Here is a 21,975-nt window from a genome sequence, read left to right as displayed (position 1 = left end):
CCGTGGTGTTAGATACTAGCCTCCAGGGGCCTCAATAGCCATCTGGGTCCCTGCACTGTTTATGTACGGGTATAAAGTGGCCCTCAGCTGCAGCACCGCAGTAGAAACCACGAGAGGGGCTGATGCAACACCTGTTGGGTATTGTAGCTGTAGAAGGAGAGGGATGGAGGTTGATGACGACATGTATATGTACTGAGGCACAGACCAACACCCTGTACGTGACACTGAGTCCACCGTTGTTCTCCATGGTGCTTTGTTAGTCTTTGCTGCAATCACTGTGGATGCCCTCAGATACATCCTGCCCCCTTCTCAACAACCCAACACATCACAAATGACTTGTCTTGCTCTCCCTCCCTCCAGACGTCTCCCTGCAGCATCTCTCTACACAACTTAATGTTCCTCCCTTCCATCTTATTATCTTTGTAGTCTTCTCCAAAGTGCATTAAATCTCCTGAGGATAGCCGAGTTAACCCGGAGCCCAGTTTGAAGTTTTCACACCAGTCATTCACCGCAGAGATAAACACAGCTTCAGCGGTATCTGTCTTTGAGTCCATGTTTAATCTAATCTTGTACTTCTCAGAGTTTGAAAAGGGTTTTCTTATTCAGGTATTTTGAAATGTTTCTTGTATTTTGCAGAATAGATGTACTTTTCATTTATTTAGTTAATTTGATTCAAGCTTTATATAATCCCCATACCTAATGGCCTCTTCAAAATCTTCCATTTGAAAGTCCTCAAATGTTGTGAACAATATCTGTCCTCTTTTCATACCCAATTTTATCCTCCGTTCCGTTTCATTACCTAATAATGTGTTGTTTGGACAATATTAGCAAAATAGCAAGATGGTTAGGAAGCAAAAAGTATGAAAGTAAAAGGCAGTGGAGAGCAAGAGAGAGGGCGGGGGTTGGAGAAATGATTGTGAGAGCTGGTATTGGGGGATATCCAGTACAAATCAGTGCTGATTGTGTTGAAGGGCCTAAGGAGCTTTGGTTTTTGTCTCTTCGAGTGATGTACGCTCGCAGAGCCGTGACTTTCACTCTGTCCCTGCCTACCCTGTTGAAATGGTGATAAAAAGTCGATACCTAATGTGCAGTGGCCATCACTCATAGTGTGACCATACCACTGCATGCCTGTGTGTGTGTGTGTGTGTGAGAGAGAAAATGAAGAGGAAGGTAGAGCAAGAGGAGGAGAGAGATGAGTGATTGAAAGAAAGGTTACTAATGTCCTTTTCATGTGGTGGATTATACTCTAGCGTTGCCCTAAAGAGACAAGATGAGCGTAGCCCTCTCCTCCATCTTTGGTTGCTCTGAACCCGTTAGGGGCGGCTAAAATTCCGTCTACTTCCACAGACTGTCACATCAAAAGCTGTCACAGACACAGGAAACAGTTCTGTGGTGATAACAGATAACAGGGGAATGATACAGTATTGCCATTTTATTTCCCTTTGAAACTTTTCATTCACTTGAGGTTATATGTTGCTGTATGCGGCAAATCTCTACATTCTATCTATAGACTAACATCTCTCTCCACTCTCAAACCACTTTTGGCAAGTTATATGATTTTATTTTCAACGTTTTCTTTACCTTCTTTAGCCAACCTCACTCTGAAACCCTCACTGACACTCCAGCCATTTTTAGTCTAGCTTTAGTTGAACGCTAGACATATAGTCTAGCTTTAGTTCAGACTTTGAATAAGCATTTAGGCTTCTTTTAAATATTAACACTCCACTAAGATGGACCATAGACTGTACATAAAGATGGATGAAGTGACTCCACTTCTTCCACTATCCATAAATGAAGCCTTAATATCTCGGATACAAGAGCTGCCATCTTGCACATTCGGAATCTGTTCATTCAACCGTTGATGGAGCCGTGGTAGTAAGGTAAATTTAATACACGTGCTTACCAATCATCTCAATCGTGATGTTTTGCCAGGTTTTTATAGCATCAAATTACTAGAATAGAAAAAGACTTGAACAAACATCAGTCTGGTAAAATGTTCTACAGCCATATTTTAGATAATTTTATTTGTCATGCACTTTGACTTTTTAGTTTGGTCCTCATCCGAATCTACTAACACGGTTGAGTAGGGACTTATGAACTATGCTTCGGCCAGCCGCCAGGTGGTGATTAAAACAATGGCTTCACTTTTGGGGGGGAGTCATGTCGTCCAACTTAATGGACCACGATTTAGACTAAATCTAAAAGTAGCTGACGAAATTAACACAGCTTTAAAGGCATCAGTATTGCTCAGGGCTGGTAACTCTCTGCACTGACCTTTGATTGAATGAGGTTTATCTGACTCTGTCCATCAGACTGTTTTGAAAGAGGTTCTCATGTCATCCACTGTCAGATGTTGTCTTCAATAATAAAGGTCAGTTTACTGCAGATTAAATGACCATGTAAAAATGCCAAAGGCTCGTCTCAGGCCGCATGTTGCTGTTTATGGTCAGCAGACTGTTTGTTTAAGTGTCTCTCTGAGGTTACATCAGGTGTTAAATGCTATTACAGTACAAACAACCACAGGACACTGTGTTACTTTATGGTTATGTCTGTCCCTATTAAAAGTTTCCCTGGAGGTGACATTTAGTTCAGTTTCCCTGTCACTATCTTGTGAGAGGAAAAGTTTCCTCTTTTTCTCCATCATCAACTTTGCTCTGTTCTTTCCTCCATGTCTCTTAACCTTTCCCCCTCTTCCTCTCATCAAACCATCCGCTGCTCTCCCATGACCTTCCAGACAATTACATGCCAGTGGCTCTGTCTGTAGGCCAAGCCCGTTGAGGGGGAAACACTGACTGACAGGTAATGACACCCACTGAGAGCTTGAATTCACCCAAGATTCAGTTGCCTGCCTTCCAGGCTGCCAACTATGAGAGCCCCAGCAATACTGTTTTCATCATAATAATCATCCACCTCCTTCTTTTTATCATCATCATCATCATCATCGACATCAACAAGATTTTCTGTTTACCACACACATCACACTCCCAACAGCATGTCAGCTGTCTCACTGTCTTCCTCTGTCACAATCTGTTGGTCCGTTGCTCAGTGCAACAGGTCTCCCCAGGGTTTTCTCTCTGTCACCATCTCTACCTGTCTCTTTCCCTCTCTTTTTCTATTTCTCTCAGTCTGTAATTCTCACTTTAAATCTCTTTCCTCCTCCCGTGTCCTGTCACTCTGACTCTTTCAGGATCTGTCCAAACTATCATTCATTTTCACTCACTCAGACTGAGAGAGGCTGAGTGAAGTTAAACTTTTGGCATTCATTTCCACATTTCTACCTCCTGTCCCTTTCAGTTTTTAAGGCCCATTGCGTTAACTTTATTTTCTCCTTGTGGTACTAGGTTTTAAAGGTGGTCGTGGTTTAAAGGAGAAGAGAGCAAAGGTCTATGTGGATGTTTGAGAGAGAGAGTGTGTGTGTGTGTGTGTGTGTGTGTGTGAGTGTGTGTACAAGTGCACACAGACTTCATGACTTTAAACGCTATTACATGTAGATGAGATGCACTAACCTAATGAAAATGTTTTTTTTCACAAAATATCTGTATTAGTGTGGACAGGGCATTAAAGGTTAATTAACACACACACACACACAAATACAAATAGTTTTCGATCTTTTGATTATTAATTAGCAAAACAATATTCTAATTCACTGCAGTTTATCAGCTGCATCCAGCTCTGTCAGGGTTCAGTGTTAGCATTTTTTTTTGTTTTTTCCTCCAGCCTCATTGTTGGTCCGTGACTTATAAAACTACTGCTCCTAGAAATGTTTTATTGGTTCCATCAAATTTTTAATGACCAATGATTAAAAGAAAACTTTAACTTGTGTTAATTTTTATGTTCTGTCACGTTTATTACTTCAATCTATGTTTCCAGACAGTGCAAGTATTTATAAAGTGATGGGCTTAGGATTTGACTGTGCTGTCTGTCTGTGTTACCGGCTGTTGTCGTGGCCCTCAAGAGACTCCACAGCCTCTGAAGAATGATCCCCTCCGTTGTGTCCAGCTTTGACAGGGGCTGGCAGCACACCACGCAACGCATATTTCTATTTCTGTCGTCTTGTTTGACCCAGGGGGATTCATCCTTCCATGGAGCAATGAATGTTCTTTCTCCTCTTTGGTCGTAGCTTTTCTCACGCTGCTACCTTTTCCAATTCCCCTTAAATCCTGGGGAATGACATTCAATAAAAGGGAGCCAAGGGAGTCAAACCACTGACCCACTCCTCTTATCATGTGTGAACTCTAGCAATCAGGTCATCATACATTTAAAAGGGCCTTTCCTTTGCCATTTGGCATCTGCGACTTAGTTGCGTCACACCTGCACTTTTAAGGTAAAAGTGCATACTGAACATGGCACTGACGTCAGAGTAGACCAGAGTGGACAAAGTGTAGACCCCTCATTCATTTCAATGATGCCACTGCCTTGGCACAGTTGAGATACAGGGTTGTCTACTAAAGGAAAGCCTTTCTTTTGTTGTGACACAATGCTCTGTCAAGTGGCTGAGTGCTGCAATGGCCATTCAAATATATGCTATTGCACATCCCTCCCAGATTACTTTGTAACAGGGAGGGAATCAGTTTTATATTTCCCTGGTAATTGTTGCAAAAGAAGGTAAAACATCTACCACTTTGAGCCTTTTCCAGAATTATGAATTTTTTGTCCGTATTATTATGAACTGCAGTGTTTTGGCATCTAATAAGCTGTAGCACTCTTTTATTACTCACTTGTATATCATAGTCTCATTGGTACCCACATCCGCATACCCCCACCATCTAAGCCCCTTGCATATACGTATTTGATGCAGTGCTGTCTGAATGCAAAGTAAGGCGGTAGAGTGTTTTGTTTAAAGTGCACTGTCCCCCGGCAGTCAGTAAACATATAAAGTACTGGAAGTCTGAAGTCTATCTAATTTAATAAACCTTAAATTTGTGCTGAATGACTTGAAAGGTGGAGAGTGTCGGTCTTTGTTCTCATTTAACACAACAGAATGTGCTAAAGTTACAAATGTTCCTCACTCTGCCAGTAGCTACTAAAAATCAATCTTGAGTTCATGAACTCCAGACTTCTGGTTCAAGCAATAGATGCCCCTGTACTGCTGGAGATGAGCCTGCGTTGTGTCAGTGTGTTCTGGGTCCAATGAATCATGCTCCCTGCTGTCTCCCCATGACAACCACTGCTCATTAATTATCACCATGCTGTCCGAAATAACCCATTCTTTTTGAAAGTTGAAATGTTTGCCAACAGTTTACCAAATATGGATGGCCATTAGTCGGCATGAAGACGTCAGAATTTCAAGCGTCCTTCTTCGCTCAGCTGAAAGAGAAGTTCAAGCTGCTTTACATTGATAAATCGCTTTCAAACTTTGCATATAGCAGCATTAGTCTGTCAGTGAAAGGGTGATCAGAAAAAAACAGAGTGCTCAGTACGCACACAGGAGGATGAAGTTATGGCCCAACATGTTAATGCAGAGCCAATCATTCACATTGCTTGTTTTCTGTGCTTATGCAACATCATTTTCTCATTGTGCCACATCCATTTTCCGCAATCTGAGCTCTCCTTTGAAAGTTTCCCCACCGACTCCATTATGTGCCTCGTGGACGTCCTGTTATCATGCAGATGCTGGCAAGGTCCCACAGGTGGAACTCTTCTGCAAACAACTTCTGTGCTTTCAGTATATCTAATGTCCTCATGCAGCCACTGTCACCACTCTTTGTGCTAATGTATAAACAATAGCAGGCAGGACATTTTCTGTGTGTATCCATTGGCTCTTTAGTGCTTCAGGTCAACATCTGCAGCATTTCCACCAGCTGCAGTCACTATGTGTTTGTGCCAGATATAATGTTTGCCAAATATTCCCTTTTTTCTCCAAGCTGTATACAAACGTAGCATCTTTGCATCTTTTTGCTCGTGAAGTGAATTATCACTACTTTTTTGTAGTGCTATTTTGACTTTGTGATCTTGGATTTAATTGGACTTTGAGTGGAATATTGTGTTGTGTAAGAGAAGCTGTAAAAACACAACTGCTGCTCCTGAGTGATTCTGCATAAACCTCACCTCAGATTCTACGGCTCCTAAAGCCCCTGTGGTACTGCATCAGGGAATTGTGTACTTACACTTGGCTAGCTTTTGTTTAAAAGCTGTACGGCTCTGCAGTGATGCCAGGTAATAAGTTGAAGTGGGGCAGACATTAGAGCAACATTATATAAGCAATTATTCCCAAGACACATGCATACAATACAAACACAGTGTAAAAACACCATTCCCCATGAGTGCAGTCTCACAGACATGCTGGATGAGACCCTCTGCTCATTTTCCCCTGAGTGAAATGAGCCGCACGTCAAAACTCAGATTATAAATATACACTGTATAAAAAACACTTTGCTTACGCAACAACCAGTGAACACATGCATGAAGACATGCAGAGTGCACACAAGAGAATACATGACACAGTAACTCTTGCATATAACATACAGTCAGCAATGATCTGAGACACACTACTGAAAAGCAGTCATCACTCATCAATTTCTCATCCACACCCACCCCTTGCTCTTCTTCAGACACATAACCTTGGTTTTGGTCTCAATTGCCACCTGGTGGCTGGCTGCAGTACAGATCATAAACCCTTCCTCTAAGATGGTTTTCGTCATTTTAGGTAGTTCTTATCACACAAGTTTTAATTTTTCAGGTAAGTTTGGTTTTAATTTGTTATGTGATACTATAAAACTGGGATGAAACTTCATGAGTGACAGCTGAGAGTGACTCATGATTGGTTGAGCATGTGTATGGGCAGGATCTCACCAGCGCTCCTCCATCCCGATCACTACTTAACAGAATCTGGCTGCAAAATGGCAGCATTTGGATATTTTTTACTTCATTTCTGGATAGTGGCAGAAGGTGGAGATGCGTTGTCCATCTTCTTCTAGAGACAAATAAAAATAGACAGAGAGGATATAGTTACAATGGATAAAAGCTTAAATACTCATTTATCCGTGTCATAGGATGATACTTAAAAATCCATTTACTGTAATGTTTTATCTGTCATCATTACAAGGTTTCCTTTGTTGGCGTTTGATCATATGATAATTTTCTGACTTGGCTACTGTGAGGGCAACATCAGAAGCTTTTTTCCCCTGATGTCCTCATTGTCTCACCAAACGTGGTGAAGAGTGGTCTGATGGGAAATGCTGTCAGAAAACCAGAAGCCTGACGTTACAGCTTTTTCATTATTGTCTCTTTATCTCAGTGTTGTCATTCACCCGTTGTCAGGTATTCTTTGTATAAGGAAGTTTGAAAGCAAAGGCAGTGCATAATTGTGATTTGATTCACAGACCCACAGGGACTCTATCAAAGCGTTCCCTTTAAACACAAAATAGTGATTTCAACACCAATCATCATAATTGCATCCAATTGATATCTACATTTATGGTTCTGTCCATTTCCCCACTGGCCACGGGTGACAACAGAAAATGTAAGGACCGCTGCCTAACTATGCAATAATTGAAATGACTGTCAAACTTTTCTACGGCACTCAGCCTTGGATTAATGAGACTCAACACATCAGTCCACTCGCTCACATTATGTGGGCTATAATTATATTATGCGACACCAGGAAATCAGTCTCTTGTTGCCAGGTCTTCCGTGAGCGAGATTTTTCTAATTATGTAAGATAGCACCTCCGCTTCCTTTTGGTAGTGCACTGCACCACAGGGCTTGTGGATGAGATTGATTAAAGTGTGGAACTAGCAATTCCATTTGCCATGCAGTCAGACAAGCAGACAGATTGGCTGTGGTATAGTTCGCAGTCATGCCTCTTCAAGTGAATAAAACAGCTATTAGACAAGCACAAGACACAGCATTTTCATCTGTCGGCATACACAAGTGCCTGGGCACTGAGGCGCACACAGGTACAAACACACATTCATACACTTGCAGATAAACATGGACTATCTGACTGAAAAGAGCATGATGGCTGCAGAGAGTCTCCGCTAATGAATGTCGAACCAGTCGTCAAAGAAATGAGAAAAGCTATCATGTTGAAAATACCAGATTAGTTGTTTTTTTCCCAAGTGTTATTTAAACGGGTAAGAAAAAAGAAACGTAATGGTTCTGAATGAGCAGATTTCAAATTTCGTGATTTTTAGCAGCAGACTTTAAAAGACAGAGAGATAGCGAAAGCGTGTGTGTGTCTGCATTTGCAACCCGCTCTGATGAAAGTGACCTTTTAGTGAAAAATATATGAAGTAGAATCTCCTGACATAACCTTGACATTAAGTCTGTGCCATCGGTGGAACATTTTAAAAATACAACTTTCCCTTTTAGTAACCATCATCAGCACCTTTGGCCTCACTCTTTGAAAAAAGGGCGAAATGCACAGACCCATTTAAATCAGATCGGATCACATCGAATAAATGTATAAGGTTTAGGGTAGAAATTTCTAGCAATTCATAAATAAAGTATGTCAAAGCTATATTTAGAGTTAGTGTAATAAAGGCATAAAGGACTGCAGTAACAGTGATAAAGAGAGTGTCTAAGATATGAGTCAGTGTCCCAAAGCAGAGTTTGATTAGCTAATTAACTGCTTTGTTATTCCTTGTGCTCAAAAGGCATTGCGGTGCATGGCCTGGTCCGTAGTGGCTGCTGAGTTGAAGTTGTCATTAAACCCTTTTCAAACCTGCATTAGTACGCAGCTCTGTTTCTGTGTTGGCCCTGATCTGATCCCTCCTGAACACATGATAGCCTGGACTAATCTGCAGCTCCTACAAAACAAGCAGACCGCCAATTAAGTTGCTGAAGCAGGAGTCGATGTCAGAATGTGAGGGAGAGGAATGTTTGCAATGAATTATGTAAAGCCCCAATATGCAGCTCACTAAAAAAAGAGGACTGCAGGTGATTAGTTTGTAAAGCAGAGTATTAGTCTTCAAATTAATAAATATCTTTGCAGGCACTTTGTCAAGTGAACAATCGGTTTACAGATGAGCAACACATTATTTATAGTGTCAAAATAAAGATGGCATTTTTTTGAACATTTGTACTTTACTGATTTTAACTTTTAAGTTAGTTTACATTGTAATTATTTTTCCTAGAGTAGAAGATGATCTACAACAAGGAAACTAACACGGTGTTAAAATGACACAAAGCCACTTAGTGCATCAGGGGCTTGTGTTTATGGGCTGTTAAGAGTTGTACCATCTTTGAAAAATGATTTGAAGGGCCACATGTGTCTGTATGTACTTAATTTGAGAAGTGCAGATGTACACTTAATTAAGATTTAAATAGCGAAACATTATATTTGAAAGAAGGAGCCGAGCAAAGAGACAAAAAATGGAAACATGGAGGTCTCTTTCCACCTTATGAAAGCAAAGAACAAGTGGCTGATAAATACATTTTAATAAAACAAATACTCAGTCTTAGTGACTGCCAAAAATCCTCTGTGTGTGCTGTAATTACACTTATGACTTGAAACATGTCAAACGTGTAGATGCTGTTTATTGAGTGGCGATGATGTGAAGATGATGAAGGAATCTCTGCTGACACTGTCTTGCTTGTATAAAAGGTTTATTACAAGAAGTTCAGCATTAATTCAAGCACTGCAGTCTGCCTGGAGAGATTCGGAGCTGATGTGAATCTCTTCTCCCTAACAGCGCCAACTCCCCATTTATATAGAGAGAGCTGTTGTCGTAAAACCTGATGAAACACATCTGGGCCTTGACCTATTGACCTGATGCCCACACTCACAGCATATGGACTTCTGGATTCTCAGGGCCTGTGGACCTCAGACCCATAAACCGACTTCCGTCAGAGAGAAAGACAACACATGGCACTCCAGACACCACAATGCCAATCCCAGTATAACTTTTACCTATTTTCATCCTCCTGTTGAGGCTGTATTAAAGGTTCAGTGTGTAAGATTTAGGTGAAACAGATCTATTGGCACAAATTGAATATAAAATAATCCTCATGATGTTTTCAGTAGTGTGTTTGATCAATATTGTACGAATTGTTGTTTTCTTTACCCCAGAATAAGTACTTTATATTTAAATACTTTATATTTACATGGAGGGGGTCCTCTCTACAGAGGCCACCATGTTTTTTACATTAGTCCAGACTGGACAAACTAAACACCTTTTGAGTTTTTACAACAACTGAAGTCTCCCACAGGTTCGCTTACATGTTTGATAGGGGAGGGTGAGGTGAGGGGTATTCAGCTGCAACATGCAATTTTACCACTAGATGTCACTAAATTCTACAAACTGAACCTTTAAGTTGAGATGTTTCTGTTAGTAAGTGTGTAGAAGGGGTAATTACTGTGGTCCTGGCTGCCAAAGACAGTTTCAGACAAAGTGGTACATTGATAGGCAACACAGAAGTCTGTACAGTTAGTTATAACAATCAGTTGTAAGTTGATGCACATGCCTACTGAAGGTGACTCTTAAATAACCCTAACCCCACCACAAAGATCTGAATCTGACTTCTCTGCAACATCCTTCTCAATGCAAAATAGAACCAGTTGCAACAGGAATACATACTGTAGACGTCTCAGCAGAATGATCCACCTCTATTATACACATACATTCACCATGGTCGCAGGATGGGATGGTGAGTTAAATCGCTGATTAATTAAAGCAGATGTGATTTTTTATCTTTGCCAAGGTAATACTAATCTTAACCATGGCTGCATAATTTTATTGCCCAGTTAGATCCTGCCCCGGTGTGAATGCATCCCCTGACCCCCGCTCAGTGATTGTGAACGTTTAAACCACAGACTGGGAGCTGATAGTGGCTCCTCTCTGAATGTGGAGCTCTCTCCTCCAGCTGCCACAAACCATGTGGCTTCTTCTCTTCTGCAGCCTGATTTGGCTCCTCTCAGTTGTTGTACGTTACACTTTAATTTTGACTTGAAATGTAGATTTGAAATGTTTGATTCTTAAAAATACTCTAAATAGTAAATAGAGAACGGCTACATTGTAACGTATTACTTCCTTTTTGAAACAGTTCTCTGAAAGTAAGTATGGTTTGCATGATTGTATTCACTTCTCGCTCTGAATTAATTCTAGCTTCTCATTTATATGTGGCCACAGGAACAGTCACTCAACGTAATAACAGCTATTGGCAGCACAGCCTGGCAATAGGCTCCATTGATGTACAATTCAAATGACAGCCACGTTACAATATGCAGTATTTATATTCTCTAAAGGCATTTATTTGATCAAGGGCCAAGTCCCTCTGAATACCCCCCTCCCGATCTGATAATGTATTTTTTCTCGATCAAAGCCCGCAATTTTAAAAGTACTTTACCATTAATTACCTCATACAGTAGATATAGAGCGTGTACATTTGATCTGCATCCAACTCATGGTCGGAGGGAAAGGTGGATACAGCCATTGAGTTAATAGAGAAGCCAGTAGATCTATAGATAATGAGTTTTTTACCCTTGGTTGCAAGGGACACACCAAACTTCTAAATGCTGACGTTACATACCTCAGCTCCTGAGGCAGTGCCTGCCTGTTTTGACCTTCCTATTGTACTACAAAGGCTCTGTTACTGATTTCAAACTGCTTGACATCTGAGGTTGAGGTCCATATGTCTTGATTGTGGTTTACATTTAGTAGCAGCTCCTCAATTCCATTAAAAAACACACTTCACAGAGCTGTGCCATTCTGTGTTTGTCTGTTTAGAAAGAACAAGCGGAGAAAGGGATAGAAAGCTACACATATTCAAGTTTTTAAATTGTAAATGTGTTGCTGCCTTACTTTAAATCTCATGTTCGGGATGGATAACTCCAGATTCTAAATGCCAGTGACAGAAATTCTTGATAGCGCTCTCTGTGTGTGTGTGTGTGTGTGTGTGTGTGTGTGTGTGTGTGTGTGTGTGTGTGTGTGTGTGTGTGTGTGTGTGTGTGTGTGTGTGTGTGTGTGTGTGTGCGTGTGTGCGTGTGCGCACATCTTAAACAAGAGATGCATAGTTGTTGCTCGTGTCACAAAGGCGACACAATTGCATTGCTCCATGTAATAAGGGCTCTCAATCTAATAGACAGAACTATTATTGAGAATGACAAGGCTTACAGAGTTTATACGGTTTGTGTAAAATGGTTCGGTGCTGTTGATCTTTAATGTTCCTGGGGTGTTATGATTAAAGTAAGCCAGGGGTTAGCAGAAAGGATCACATGTGAGAGATGCTCAAAGACCTCATGAGATCAGTTCCCTGTGCCTTTAGTGCCTTTATTTTACAGGAATTCTCACTTTATACTTACTTTCCACTGAGCCTCGGCATACCTCCAGGCTACTCATTGATTTGTTCCAATGGATCAAGGCTGAGCTCATGTTTTGCCTGCGTGGAAACAGCAGTGCTTGTTTGCCTGCTGTCATGTATTGACCACTCCTAACAGTCAATCTCCTGTGAGACCAAGACATTTCAGAAATATACGTTTATTTCACTGATGTAGGTTCATATCTGTGTTGCTAGATTTGCACTCTATAATTAGGTATTTAACTTCACTGCATATATGGATGTTCTTTCTTTTTTGAGGCCTTGAGGAAAGAAGGTATTTACCCACTTTTTTCTTGTAAAGAAAAGTTGTCACTGATCAAATAAATGTCAGAAACAGACTATAAAACATTGTGGCAAAGAGAAGAAAAACAACACACAAACACAGAAGATGTCAAGAGTGAGGCCAAAAGTTACAGTAGAGACAGAAGGGAAGGCAGATATCATAGTAAACATTTTAATAACTCATGAGGTATGTTTTCCATCACATTGTAATGCATTACATTTGCAAATTTATACAGAATCATGCACAAATTCACTGAGGATGTTTTCCACCATCTAACCCCTGACATACCAGATACTCTCAGTTGTTCTTATTATTAGTGAATATTAATGATGTGCTACAACTTGGCAAACTGAAAACTATTCACCTGACCTCTATTTATCTCCTTGAGAAATGCCATTTTTATCTTATTATTTATTTAATTCTTTTATATAACAGATTTGTTTGGCCACTTTGGGCAACAAACAACATTGTTATTATCACCTTTTTCAAGTTTTTATGGCAAACATGTTTGCAGGGAATTGGACAGTGGTTCATTGTTTAAATTAGGTGTGATCCTGGCCAAGGGAAAACCTAAATTCATTTCAGTTTTTCTCAGCTTTTGGTCTTAAACAAATCATGAGGGAAATATCTTACTTTGTTCAACAGCTGGTCAAATTTGTCTCTCTGCCATGTGGTGTTGATAGGTAGCATATTGTAGAGATTTTAGGACAAATAGCTAAAAGGATATGACTTTTCAAAAACTAGATGGGAACTTGTATCAGGATCAGGCTGTTTATTTCCAAAATCTAATGGGTTCTTCCTTGGGTCATCTTCCACCCCTCCATAAATAATTAATAGAAATCAGCTTTGTACTTTTTGAGTAATCCTTTTGACAGACTAATGGTGGAGATTAAACTGCCGATAAGAACAGTGAGAGTGAACTGAAACAGTAAAGTTGTCAGCCTTAAAACCAAAATGATGAGCTGAAAGACACTTAAGTGTTCCATAGAGCTGAGGGACACTACGAGCGACCCCTTTCACATACATGCAGCCGTTTGCGCCATTATTGAAATCAATTGTAGCAGCTTTAAAGTCCAGTGATGTTACACTGCTATGTTTGGATGTTAGCGTGAGAACTTTATTCATGAACTTGTCAAGAAATCATGTTGAAATCCATTTCAAATTGATCTGAAGTGTCAATCATCAGACGGACATAAGTCCTGAGAGCTGAGTGATGAATATTTTTGTGTCGTAGAAGACCGTGCTTAAAGATGACTGTAGTGAATGCTAAGGCCATTATGGTAGTTAGATGTAAGATGACTATTCTACACAATAAAGCCATAAACAGCAGTATTTTAAAAGCTTACCTTGAACACTCACTTTTAACACGACACATAAAGTGCAACTTGAGTTCATTGCAGAGAAATTTTAATTGATCGGTGCCTTAGATTTTATTGAACTATTCAAGTATTATACCACTGATCATATTAAGTTGTAGAGATGAGTACAACCTTGGATGACTCTTTGCTTCTTAGCAGAGCATGCTTATTGGTTGTAGATATTGGCCTGCTGTGACTCAGCCCCACGATGATATCAGATGAGTGGATACGTCTCATCTTTGCAAGTCAAATGCAGTTGTTGTTTATTCAACTGTGTTATCAGCAAAGAAAAGGTCACTTCAAACATGTTCCAGCTCTGTGTGCAGCTCTGTTCACCGAATTCTGTTATGATTAGGCTCCGGACTACAACACTCATCCTGCCGCCTTTTTTTCTCCTTCTGATGGATAGTCTACAGTACATTTACCTTTGCAAGTTGTACTGAATTCTTTTTTTAAACACCTTATGAATTTCACACTTTTCCGAGTAGGTTACTTTTATCCCGTCTCTACTTGAGCTTTAAATGTAATCTCTTTAACTTTTAGAAGCTGTGCCAACCCAGCATAATTACAGTCATTTCAAAGCCTGCTTTCAGACACCTGTTGCTCATTTTGTATTTTTCCCTTTCTACCTTGAGTGTAAACGTATCGATAAAGAGGTTATTTCTGTTAAAATAATTATATTTCCTGTGGTTAAGACGAGCTTTGGTGCAGTTTAGAGTTAAACACAGACTGTGTATATAAATAGATGGACAACGTGACAGCTCCCCAACAGCGAAGCCAAAGTGCCTTGATTGCCCCCTGGTGGCTGGCTGCAGTAAAGTTCTCAAACCCAGCCTACTCCATGTTACTGTATGGGAAATGGACATATCTATTTTTAGTTATTCATTTATTTGGACAAATCCAGTCTTATTTACCAGTCTTAAAGGTGATGATTCAGTATTTGTGTTAAAGAGGTGTTGATTCAACTGTGCTTTCATTTTGTTGAACAGCATTGTGTTGTGTTGAAAAAGGTTCATGTTACTTTGTCCGCCTCTATTTAAATATGTTCATAACCTTTATATAAAATTATAAAAATTGGTGTTTTTTTTTTATCAGCCATGATGACAAAGTGACATCTGCTGTTAAAGATCATAGAATAAATTGAAAATGTTACTCATATCAAATATACTCTTGAATAGAACCATTTGCAATCCTTAAGAAAACCAAGGTTGCCGTCAGGGACATCTTGTAAAGTTGATGATTAGATGATTAACAGCCTTTTTAATACTAATCCCCTTCAGTTATTGTGATGATATTATATTCCCTTTTTCTGCATAAAATATGAGATGACTGCATTACCTACATTTATTTTCTTTGTAAGTGGCTGAGTTATGCCATATACAGGACAGGCATCAGTTATTCTAATTGTATTGCTCCAAAACATCCAATACATTACAGCATACAGAATGAGAATGAATCAATTCTGTTGAACATGTTGTCTCGTCATTATTTGATGCTCCTTTAGAAAACTAATTACATTTTTAAATAGTGTAGCATCTCTGAAAATCTGCAGCAGTGACTGGAGTCTCTACTGTGCCTTTATGAAAACAAAACAGCCAGCACATGTTTTTCATGTTTTTTCTGCCTTAACCAATATACTGTGATTCATTTTTTGTAGTGATCTTTAAAATCTTACCAATATTTTAAACCTTAGAGCTTTTCAGGGTTTTATTGTACAGATAAGATATTTACATTAAATAGCACTCACCCTTTTAGAAGAAAAGTGTATTCCACACACTAAAAGCTGCTTCCAAAGTGTGGTTTTATTAAAAACAACACTGTGCCTCTGCAGGCACTCTAGATTAATGGAGAGCAGTGTGCACAAAATGTCACCCAAGTATTGGTGCTAATAAATCCATACACCTTGGGAGCAACTTTCAGTGGAGTGAACTTTTATTTTATATCTAAAAAAGTTTAAATGCATGACCTGTCTTTACAGATTTTCAGATTGAATGATCATTGGCCACGTGGGAAGCCCTGGCCCCAAAAAACAGCCTGTCTGTAGACTGCCGATACTTAGTTATCCTTTCGTGTCTATTCTCACCATCACAAACTATCGCTTTTTTCCCTTTCCCTCACTGCAGCTGCCATCCTTGATGACCCTATGGAGTGCAGCAGAGGAGAGCGTTTAGCCATCACGCTGGCCAAAGACAGCATCAACAGGAACACAAACCGATCCACCACTGGCAAGTTGGAGGTGGACATCTTTGAACTGCTGAGAGACAGTGAATATGAGATGGGGGAAACAAGTAAGTAACACAGGGAGGGGACATGCCCATTTGTTGGTGGGGAAAAAAAGAGTTTGGGTGTTATGTATGGTGGCGTGTTGAGTCAGAGAAAAACATGGAGAACATATTAAATATGAGGCGCCGCTGGATAATTCAGGAATCACACCAGTAAAACTTGTCTGTCACTCAGAGCTACTGTCTACTTCGTCCCTCCATCTTTCACACACTCATCCCCCCTTGTGCAGAGATACGTCTCCGTGGTTACAAAAACGGATGGCAGACTGGTGTATTGTACAAACACAAAAGGAGCTGTGATTTCTTGAAAGCTACAGGAATCAAAAGGTGTTTTCATGTCTGTTTTCTTGGTTTTTATACAGGAGCAACTTCTCATGGCACAGCAACACATTTGCTGTGTAGTGACATTAAAACACACCCATTATGGAACTTCCAGTAATTTATCTCGCAAATATATCACTGATATTGACTCAACTAGCTTAAATATCTAGATTTTTTTTTATCAATTTTATCAAAGCTATTGATTATTTTAATAAAAACAATCCAAAATCAACACATCACAGCCTGTGTCTGTCCAAAACTACCTCTACAAACAGCTATGACAAGAAGTGTGAGAATGGATTTTCAATATGACAAATTTCCACTTTCACAAACCAAAGAGCTGCCGTGGCATCGCTAAATCCATGGAAACACCGCTTCACTTACCACAACAAGGGGAAACTCTATTACCTTCTCTGCCTGGTTTACCACAGACCCTTCCATGTTTCTGAGTGTGTTCGTGGGTATGTATGCTGGATTGTGTGTGTATATTAAGCTATATTAAGCTGTGTGTGTGTGTGTGTGTGTGTGTGTGTGTGTGTGTGTGTTTGTAATTAGAGGCAGGTATTGGATTAGGGATGGATCAGTGGAAGCAGTTAGATAAAATATCACAGAGGGAGCAGTACCTGACCAGAAAAGTCCCACCCCCACTTTTCAAACAACTACAACTGTGTAGTATATTGCTCCTAAATGCATGCATCACTAGATTGGCTGCTGCTTTTTGAAGGTAGAAAATAACGTATGAAAGGACTTCTGTCGAAGTTAATCTGCTGCATTTAAATCCATGCAGCATATATAACTGGTTTCCTTTTTGTGCATCTGAGGAAACAAAGATTGCTTGAATCCAAATCATTTTAATTCAATAGGATCTAAAAGAAAACTGGAAGTTTTTTAGTAGCCCAACCTGCAGATGGAAGATGTTGATTGCATATGTTGAAAAAAAGTCAAAGTGTACACAGATGAATGATCTGCTGCAACTTTTTCCGCTAATTTTGATTTTAATTACCTACTTGATGCTTTAAAAATGGGGTCAAATGTCATGATTGACAGCTGAGTCTGACTCACTATTGGTCAAACACATGTATCAACAGGATATAGCTACTGCAGCTCCACCACCCAATCACCCCCGTGTAGACTCTGTCTCAGTGCACACAACATGGCTGCATTCATATCTGGGACATTTTAGCTCCAATTCTATCCATTGTAGTCTATTGTGTGTATACGTGCAAGTTGTGTATCTTGTTTAAATGTCTACTGTCATGTTTATTCTTCTGTCTGTCTGCATCTTTTCTTCATCTTGTAACCAGCAAACTTGTCAAGTATTTCTCAGGTCTAACTCATTACAGCTGTAATCATTCCAAGGTTCAATAGCTCGTATTGATCAGGGAGAATCAATGTCAAGATGGGAAAATTGACTTCACTCGACCTAGTGACCTTCTCACCATAATTTCCCTGCAGTGAGCAGCACAGTTAATTTCTGACAACTCACTAATAGACGCCTTAACACTGATGCCAATGTCTGGGGAAAAAACATAAACTGTGGTGAAGAGGGAGAACGTTTACAAGAGAGCGAATATGTATGGATGAATGCATATACATATATGTATGTAATGTAGTCACACACACACACACACACAATGCCAGCTACCATAAAAAGAGCAAACGTGTCAAAAGGACAAGGAGCATGTTTACTGGCAGTCAAATCATGTGGCTTTGGTGAACCTGTGCAGGCAAGTGTGCATTGGTGTGTGTCTATAGAAATGTGTGCATACATGTGTATGTGTGTGTTTGTGTAAAGTGTCTGTGTGTTCATGTCTTACTGCCTCCATGGGTGACTATGAATGACTTATTAATTATTGGATTCACTGTCTCTGGATTCATGGCGTCGGTCAGAAAACAGTTCCCCATTCCCACTTTCCCATACAGAGCTGATTACTGCTCTGCATTCTCCCCAGTAAATATGTGCGTCTGACTCACATCATTGACTGTGGTGGTTTAATTAGAAGCTAAGGATTATAAAACCACAAGAAATGACATTTGGTTTTCCTGTATAAGAGGGTAAAGCATATGGCCTGTGTACAATGAACTCTCATCCTCTAAAATGTTTCTGTCTAAGAATAGTTTTTATTGTAAATTTAGAATCTGGAAAACATTTGTGTGTCACTTTTCTGAATGTTATGTCGTTTCTGTGCAAATGTTCAAATAGGAGATTTAATATTATAATCCAACAGATATTACTGCATGTCACTGTTTTTGGCCGCTCTCACTGTCGGTCATAAGATTCTGAGTTCCTCCCACAAACTATTAAACTCTCAGGGACAGACGCTGTAGGATTGAATTTGTATGTGCATCACGCTTTGCATATCAAGTGTGGACAAATGCATTCGGCCTTGTAGACATTTCACCAACACATGTAGGATCAGCTTCCCTTGAGACAATAGAAGTGCTTGCTCAGGCTGCGAACTGTTAAGACGCTGAGGTAGTCAGCATGTGCATCCATTAACATCTGAAGAGGCCTGTTTTTAAATGGCTTGCCTCAGATTCTTCAAGAAATCCTGCACTTTACATTCCTCTTTAGCACCGATTGACTTGCTTTGTCTCTTCCTGTCTCTATTCCCCTCCCACCCCTTCATCCCCCACCCACCCACCCACCCCCTCTGTTCCTCTCAGTGTGCCAGATCATGTCTAAAGGGGTAGTGGCAGTGCTCGGCCCCTCAGCCAGTCCGGCCTCCAACTCCATCATCAGCAATATCTGTGGAGAGAAGGAGGTGAGTTTATGCACCCAACTGGCCTATGTGCCTGCAGGCCCAGGTTCAGCAGCCCACTCACACAACACCAGTAACACAGAGCTTGAAACAATGATGCTCATTAGCAGCTATGTGGGTTTATTTTGTGGGAGACTGAGGGGGAATGAAATCCTGCTTGTTTGTGAAAATGATGAAATACCTCAATGGTGTCCATTCCAGTCGCATTCAAATCAAAGCTCCGCTGGAGATTTTATTTCCTCTATTCACCTCATTAGCTTAGAGCTCTTTGGCTCACCGATGGCCACCGAAAACAAAGTTTTGTTTGTATTGGTGCACCTGGTCAACCCAGTCCTCTTCTGAAGATTTCCCTGACTGTTAATGCTGTTTTCCTTGGCTGCTGCTTTGTTGCATGAAGGTTTCTTCTTAGTGGAACATCTAAACCCATGCACAACATGTACAACATGCAAAATGCTCTTTAACTCATCAAGCTTTTATCAATATGAACACAGTACATAGTATTTAATATGGCTGAATATCAAATAGGTCATGAAAGATGTTTTAGCAAAAGCTGTTTCCCAAAAATCTAATTACTACCTGAATACAGAAAGTAGCTGCCAGACCCTTGAGTCTGTTAACAGAGGTGAAAGCAGAGTGCAGACAATGAATGGTAATGCCACTGGAAATTAATGAAATCTTCAGTCCAAATCTAGAGAGAGACTGAGCTTCTCTCCTCTCTTGTAAGTTTATATGTCAACACTGTTTTGCATTTTCACTTCAACATATCCACCTTAGTCACTATCTCTCTCTCCTGAACAAAACATGTTCGAGCAGCTTGTGCCCCACAGAGGTGACCGATCATTGGTCAGATGTTGACTGGCAATTACTGCAGGGGGGCATGAAGTTTCAAATGAAAGAACTAGCAAATACACACAGTGCACATAACATTTGCAAAGTGGACATGAATGCAAAGGCGTGTGTTCTGTGGCAGGTTACCCCGGTCTTATTCCAACTTAGAGTCTTGTGGTGTAGATTGTGTCTAAAGCCATTCTCAACACATCAATGCTCAGCCTCTCCTTGCACCACTGCCGCATGCTCTCCCTCTCTCTCTATCTCTCCCCTCTCTTTCTCTCTCTATCTCCCTCTCTCTTTCACCCTATCTTTCTCTCTTTCGCTCTCTCACTCTAGCTGTTTCCAGACATGCACTGAACTCTGCAGATCCTCCGTATTTTCTCTGTAGGAGGTGCATGTGTGAACGCACATGTCCACAGTCTCGGCGGACTTTCTCCACCTCGCTTCCCCGACATCCACTGGTGGTCACTGACATCTGCTAACATCAACTGGTGTTAGGCATTAATTAGTGCGGTAGAACCATAGACTGTATATAAAGGGTAGAACATACAAGGGATGTTCTTCATGTTGTAAAAGGGGACAGTGTTTAATTTTAAAAAGGCATAGAGGTAATGATGTGTGATCTACTGAGTGGCCATATGGCTTTCATAGTACTGCCATACAAACCAGAAGCCAGATTTAGCCTCAGTGTACCCTCAAGTTCGACCTGTATCATTGATTACAAGGCAAAACCCTTGGTGATGCTAATGTGCGCAACTGAATTTATGTCCGTAACTGGTAGTTGGTAAATTAAATTGTGCAGAAGACCTACAAACTACATTTTCTCCATCGTGTCCTAAAAGAAAACTATAAAGTCTTTGGAAAGTCAGACGTTAAAATGAAAAAAGAAAACAAATATCTCCAGTGAGAAAGAGGTGACACACACATGGAAGAAATCGACAAAAATGTCAAGAGAGTTTGTGGTGATAAGAGCCAACACCGGTGTCATTGTGCTGTCAAGAAAATCACTTCCTGCCTCCTCCTGCTGCACCCGGCTGCTCCACCTCTCGCCTGAATAATGTGGAGGATTTGATTTCGAGTCTGAACCTCCTGCTGTGTTGTGCATGCGAGAAAGGCAAACTGTAGGTGAACTCCTTAGCCAATTTTCAATGGCTTCTCTGGCTCTCTCTCTCTCTCTGTCTTTCTCACCAGGCACTTTGACCTGTCTGTCACAGTTGAACTGACATATAGTGTAAAATCCCACTGAATCATTGGGTCAGTAAACTGTCGAAAAACCTTGGCAGACAGAACTCAGCATAACACAACTTGTAAGCATGTACTCCTCAGCAGGTCCCCTCTGCTCATCTGTCGTTCAGGGTGCACATGAGAGCGTGCTGGATTCACAGGAGCAAACAGTGGGGAATGTGCGTCATGGTCACGCCCCCACCCATGAGTTCACAGTAGCCATCAGCTCGAGATGTTAAGTCATGACAACAGACCTCTCTGCAACACCTACGCCTGTGGATTTAAATGATGAATCAGAGAGATTAGGTCCCTCTGCGCAGGTCGTAACTGGCAGAGGTCACAGGGAGGGAGTTAAAACCTCCAGAAAGCATTATCATTGGAACTAAAATTAGTAAATGGCCCTGAGTGCAGGATGAGTCATCAAACAGTGGGAACTGTTATACAGGAAGAGAAAATTTAAAGATGATATGATATTGTGGGTGGGGAGGGGGGCTTAACACAGAGACACATGATTAAACCCGGTGATCTATATTGCAGATTTATTTCTACTTATGCTCATCTTTTTACTTTTGTCTTTTTGTTTAATTTGATTTAGTTTGATTATGCTGCATTTTTTGCTTAGCCCTTACTCTTACTGCTATACCTGCTTTTTC

The 21,975-nt window shown here is 40.5% G+C and overlaps 1 protein-coding gene across 3 annotated transcripts in view; it reads left to right on the top strand.

The window, feature by feature from the left end:
* Window positions 1–21,975, top strand: part of grik4 (glutamate receptor, ionotropic, kainate 4) — a 300,819-nt gene that overhangs the window by 139,794 nt on the left and 139,050 nt on the right. For all 3 annotated transcript variants that reach the window (XM_069534505.1, XM_020087982.2, XM_069534506.1), the window contains exons 4-5: window positions 16,026–16,190; window positions 19,173–19,270. In XM_069534505.1, the coding sequence (XP_069390606.1) occupies window positions 16,026–16,190; window positions 19,173–19,270 (263 nt within the window). The remainder of the gene's footprint in view (window positions 1–16,025; window positions 16,191–19,172; window positions 19,271–21,975) is intronic.

The sequence above is a fragment of the Paralichthys olivaceus genome, chromosome 11, assembly GCF_024713975.1.
Source record: "Paralichthys olivaceus isolate ysfri-2021 chromosome 11, ASM2471397v2, whole genome shotgun sequence".
NCBI lineage: Eukaryota > Metazoa > Chordata > Actinopteri > Pleuronectiformes > Paralichthyidae > Paralichthys > Paralichthys olivaceus.
Note: the sequence above shows the minus strand (reverse complement) of the source record. Positions and strands in the feature narration are given on the sequence as shown.